Source organism: Carlito syrichta, unplaced genomic scaffold, assembly GCF_000164805.1.
Source record: "Carlito syrichta isolate Samal-C Ts95f unplaced genomic scaffold, Tarsius_syrichta-2.0.1 Scaffold307058, whole genome shotgun sequence".
Taxonomy (NCBI): Eukaryota; Metazoa; Chordata; class Mammalia; order Primates; family Tarsiidae; genus Carlito; species Carlito syrichta.
The window spans coordinates 95,668-101,228 of NW_007251154.1; the positions used below are offsets into that span (position 1 = coordinate 95,668).

The 5,561-nt window shown below is 52.6% G+C and overlaps 1 protein-coding gene across 1 annotated transcript in view; it reads right to left on the reverse strand.

Moving 5' to 3' along the window:
- NINJ2 (ninjurin 2) overlaps positions 1-5,561 on the reverse strand; it is a 120,273-nt gene that overhangs the window by 2,272 nt on the left and 112,440 nt on the right. Inside the window, exon 2 of the mRNA XM_008063815.2 lies at positions 542-773. Within this exon, the coding sequence (XP_008062006.1) occupies positions 542-773 (232 nt within the window). The remainder of the gene's footprint in view (positions 1-541; positions 774-5,561) is intronic.

A 5,561-nucleotide genomic window follows, 5' to 3' on the forward strand; every position in this document is an offset into this window, starting at 1 on the left:
AGCCCAGCAGGTCGAGGGTGAGGGGCCGGGAGCGGCCACTGCACTCCAGTCTGGGCGACAGAGTGAGACTCCAACTCAAAAAAAAAAAAAGCCATAAGGAACCCTGCTATGAGATAGTGAGGACAGGCATTCAGCAGGTACTGGGGCATGTCTGCTCTATGGGATACCAGGAGGTAGGACAGGGTGCCTATCCTCTCTATGTGGGAGTTATTGGCTGGGTCTCCATCAGCAAAGCGAGCTAACACTGGGGCAGTGTGTCGCAAAGCTTTGTGTGCCATCACGGGGTGGCCCAGGGAACACCTGGGGCCTCTCTGCCCACCCGGGGGTGCTGAGGCAGAGCGGGTGGCCCTTGTCTCCCTTCTGGGGGTTTGAGGCAAGAGGCTGATCCCAGCCGGGTGTGGTCATCCCAGCACTTGGGGAGGGGGAGGCGAGAGGGTGGCCGGAGCCCAGGGGTTCGAGACCAGCCTGAGCAACACGGCGAGACCTCGTCTCTACAACCACATAGGCCGGCTCCAGCCTGGCTCCAGTCCGTAGTCCTCACCAATGACCACCAGCAGGATGCCGATGACCACCTGCAGGAGCAAGGAGATGCTGATGAGGGTGACCAGGGTGGTGTAGTAAGGAGCGGTCGGCCCCTGCTCCAGCACTGCCTTCAGCCGCGTGGCGTTGGACATGAACAGAGCCACGTCCAGCATGCTCTCCGCCACGCTCTTCTTAGTGGCGTAGTGGTTCAGGTTGATGGGCGGGCTCCTCCGGGGGTTGGAATTGCCAGGCTGGAAGGGAGAAAGCACGGGCTTACCTGGGGGCTCCGACTGGACTAGAGAACTCATGAGGTTGGGTGGAATTCCAGCACTTTGGGAACCCAAGGCAGGAGGATTGCTTGAGGCCAGGAGTTCAAGGCCATTCTGGGCAACTAGTGAGAAGCTATCTCAACAAGGGGAAAAGGAAGAAGAAAGAAGGAAGGGAAGGAGGGAGGAAGGAGAGAGAGAGAAAGAGAGAGGGAGAGAAAGAGGGAGGAAGGGAGGGGAAAGAGAAAACCAAACCAAACCCTTCTGGGCACAGTGGCTCACAACTGTAATCTCGACACTTTGGGAGGCCAAGATGGAAAGACTGTTTGAGGCCAGAAGTTCACAACCAGCCTGGGCAACATAGCGAGACCTTGTCTCCACCAAAAAATGTAAAAATATTAGCTGAGCCAGGCACGGTGGCTCATGCCTGTGATCTCAGCACTTTGGAAGGTGGAGACAAAAGGATTGCCTGAGTCCATGGGTTCGAGACCAGCCTGGGCAACATGGCAAGACCTCTACATTAAATCAGAAAGATTAGCTGGGCATGGTGGCACACACCAGTAGTTCCAGTTACTTGGAAGGCTGAAGCGGAAGGATCGCCTGAGTCCAAGAGGTCAAGGCTGCAGTGGCCATGAGCATGCCACTGCACTCTAATCTGGGTGACAGAGTGAGACTCTGACTCAAGAAAAATATATACTTATTAGCTGGGTATGGTGGCATGCACCTGTAGTCCCAGCTACTCAGTAGGCTGAGGTGGAAGGTTTGCCTGAGCCCAGGAGGTCAAGGGTGCATTGAGCTGTGATCATGCCACTGCACTCCAGCCTGGGTGACAGAGTGAGATGCTGACTCAAAAAAAGAAAATCCATAAGGACCTTCAGGCTCTGAAGTGCTGTTATGTTGTAACTGATGCCTCGTAGAGGGCCGCCCTTTCCCTCACCTTCATACATCCAGCTAAAAAAAGGGGGCAGGGTTCTCGGTTGCTGGGAAAATGCACCTTATTTTTTTTTTTTTTGAGTCGGAGTCTCACTTTGTTGCCCAGGCTGGAGTGCAGTGGTACACTCACCGCCACCGCAGCCTTGACCTTCTGGGTTCCAGCGATCCTTCCACCTCAGCCTTCCAAGTAACTGGAACTCCAGGTGCGTACCACCATGTCCAGCTAATTTTTTCATTTATTATAGAGACGAGGTCTCACCAAGTTGCCTGGGCTGCTCTCGAACCCCTGGGCTCCGGCCATCCTCTTACCTCGGCCTCCCAAAGTGCTGGGATGAGAGGCGTGAACCACCGCACCCAGCCCACCATTGTCATTTTATTCACTATTTTCCCTGGGCCAGGCCTCAGCTTTGGAATACTTTCTTTTCCTCTGAGAGGAAAGCTCCCAAGAAGACACTAGAAGGAGCTTTGAGGCTTGGCTGAAGTAGAGAAAAGCACGTCTCCCAGATTGGCAGTGCCCTGAGGCAGGGTGCACAGCTCAGCAGGTGAGTTGTGGGCTGCACTTAGATCCCACTCAGGCCCTTGGCCTGGCACCCAAGCTGTGGCCCTACCCAAGCACACATGCCCGCAGACATGACTGTCAGAACACAAGCATGTATGTATGCGTTCATGCGTACAGTATATGCACGCACAACGCACAGTCGTTAAAGCACTCTCTGTTTAATTTGGTTTTTAAAATTACTTTTGAGCTAGGATCTCTTGAAGGATAATGGGCATTGATTTTGAAGTATACAATAAAGCTCGTATTCTCAAGAAGCCACTGACTCCAAAAGATGGAATCACAATGCAGGGCACATGGAGAGGATGGGCCTGTGGGTTAGGCCAAGAAATTCAGGCTGGATCCTCAGGCAATCTGCAATCACTCAAGGGTTCTTGGGGGATTAATTTAGCAGGGGTGCTTGGGATGAATTGGGCCGGGGGGACCAGAAGCAGGGAGACCCTGTGAAAGGTTGACATCTTGATTTAGGGTCTGGTGAGGAGGAGCTGAAGTGGAGTGGTGGTGAGAAATGAGGGGAGGTCTTTGAAAGGTGCCACAGCCTGGAGGTAGGGAAGCTGATCCAGCAAGTCACCACAACAGGACAGATAGCCGTTGGGTGGGTGGGTGGGCGGATGATACGTGGTTGAATGGATTGATGGATGAATGGATGGATGGATGGATGGATGGATGGATGGTTGAGTGGGTGGGTGGATGGATGGATGGACGGATGGATGGATGGATGGATGGATGGTTGAGTGGATTGGTGGATGGATGGATGGACGGATGGATGGATGGTTGGGTGGGTGGATTGGTGGATGGATGGATGGATGGATGGATGGACGGACGGACGGACGGATGGATGGATGGTTGGGTGGGTGGATGGATGGATGGTTGGGTGGGTGGATTGGTGGATGGATGAATGGATGGATGGACGGACGGACGGATGGATGGATGGATGGTTGGGTGGGTGTATTGGTGGATGGATGGATGGATGGATGGATGGACGGACGGATGGATGGATGGTTGGGTGGGTGGATGGATGGATGGATGGTTGGATAGATGGTTGGATGGATGGTTGGGTGGGTGGTTGGGTGGGTGGTTGGATGGATGGATGGATGGTTGGATGGATGGTTGGGTGGGTGGATTGGTGGATGGATGGATGGATGGATGGTTGGATGGATGGTTGGGTGAGTGGATTGGTGGATGGATGGATGGATGGATGGTTGGATGGATGGTTGGGTGGGTGGATGGATGGATGGATGGATGGATGGATGGTTGGATGGATGGTTGGGTGGGTGGATGGATGGATGGTTGGGTGGGTGGATTGGTGGATGGATGGATGGATGGATGGATGGACGGACGGACGGACGGATGGATGGATGGATGGATGGACGGACGGATGGATGGATGGATGGATGGATGGACGGACGGACGGATGGATGGATGGATGGATGGACAGACGGATGGATGGATGGATGGATGGTTGGGTGGGTGGATTGGTGGATGGATGGATGGGTGGATGGTTGGATGGATGGTTGGGTGGGTGAATGGATGGATGGATGGATGGTTGGATGGACAGATGGATGGATGGACGGATGGACGGACGGATGGATGGACAGATGGATGGATGGACGGACGGACGGATGGATGGATGAATGGATGGATGGATGGATGGTTGGGTGGGTGGGTGGATGGATGGATGGATGGTTGGATGGATGGACGGACGGATGGATGGATGGATGGATGGACGGACGGATGGATGGATGGATGGATGGTTGGGTGGGTGGATTGGTGGATGGATGGATGGGTGGATGGTTGGATGGATGGTTGGGTGGGTGGGTGAATGGATGGATGGATGGATGGATGGATGGATGGATGGATGAAAAAATGAATGGTTGGATGAACTGGTGGATGGATGGACGGATCAATTGGTAGATGGATGACTGGCTGGATGGATGGATTGGTTGATAAGTGGATGGATGGTGGGACGAATGATTAGATTGGTGTGTGGGTGGGTGGAGGGATGGATGGGTCAGGGTATGAATGGAGAGATGAGGCAGGTCTCAGAGGGTCTGGATGTTTCTTGTACTCATTGTGACTCCCCACAAGTCATTTCACTTTTCTGTACCTCAGGTAATTACACAGAGGCCAGGAGAAAGGGGACAGAGGCCTATCTGATCACAGCCTTTGGATTTCAGGGTCTCTTAAGATGTCCTGAAATGCAGGGATCTCCAAATTTCTGAATAGTGTAATCCCAGCATCAAAAACTGTTTTTGACTAGGCATCCTGAATGCATGGACAGTCTTCCATTATGAATTACGGACCTATGTGATTGGACTAATACATATAATAAAACATTCTAAAATATGAAAATGTTTTGCAATTACATAAAAATAAATATAAGTGGAAGTTTAATGTTCTTATATCCCAAAAGATGGTCTTGAGCTTCCTTTTTGGGGACCCCAACTCTAGTCCACATACCTGGCTGCAGGCTGGACCACACCTCTCCCAGGCCAACAGAAGGCCTCTGGCCCCAGTTCTTCTCCTAAAATTTCCCCTCAAAACTCAGCCCAAGAAGCCAGGTGGGGTGGTTCACTCCCATAATCCCAGCACTCTAAGAGGCCAAAGTGGGAGGATTGCCTGAGCCTAGGAATCTGAGACCAGTCTGGGCAACATGGCAAGACCTCTTCTCTACAAAAAGATTTTTAAAAATTAGCTGAAGCCGGGCTCGGTGGCTCAGCCTGTAATCCCGCGCCTTTGGGAGGCTGAGGTGAGTGGATGGCCTGAGCCCGTGGGTTCGAGACCCGCCTGGGCAGCGAGACCTCATCTCTACAATAAATCAAAAAATCAGCCGAGCGTGGTAGCGCGTGCCTGTAATTCCAGTTACTCGGAAGGCTGAGGCGGAAGGATCGCCGGAGCCCAGCAGGTCGAGGCTGCGGTGGCCGGAAGCGGCCACTGCACTCCAGTCTGGGCGACAGAGTGAGACTCCAACTCAAAAACAAAAAAAAAATTAGCCGGACGTGGTTGCATGTGCATGTAGTTCTGGCTACTTGGAAGGATGAGGCAGAAGGAACACCTGAGCCCAGCAGATCAAGGCTGCGGTGGCCGTGAGCGTGCCATTGCCCTCCTGCCTGGGCAACAGAGTGAGACTCCAACTGAAAAAAAAAATCCATCTAAAAGCCCCTGTTCCACTTAGGAGGTGGGTTTCATAGTGAGCTTAGCCCCTCGTCCTCCCCTCTCTAAACATAGGGCCTGTTTTCTTTTTGTTGTTTTTTTTTTTTAATCAATTTTTTTTTTTTTTTTTT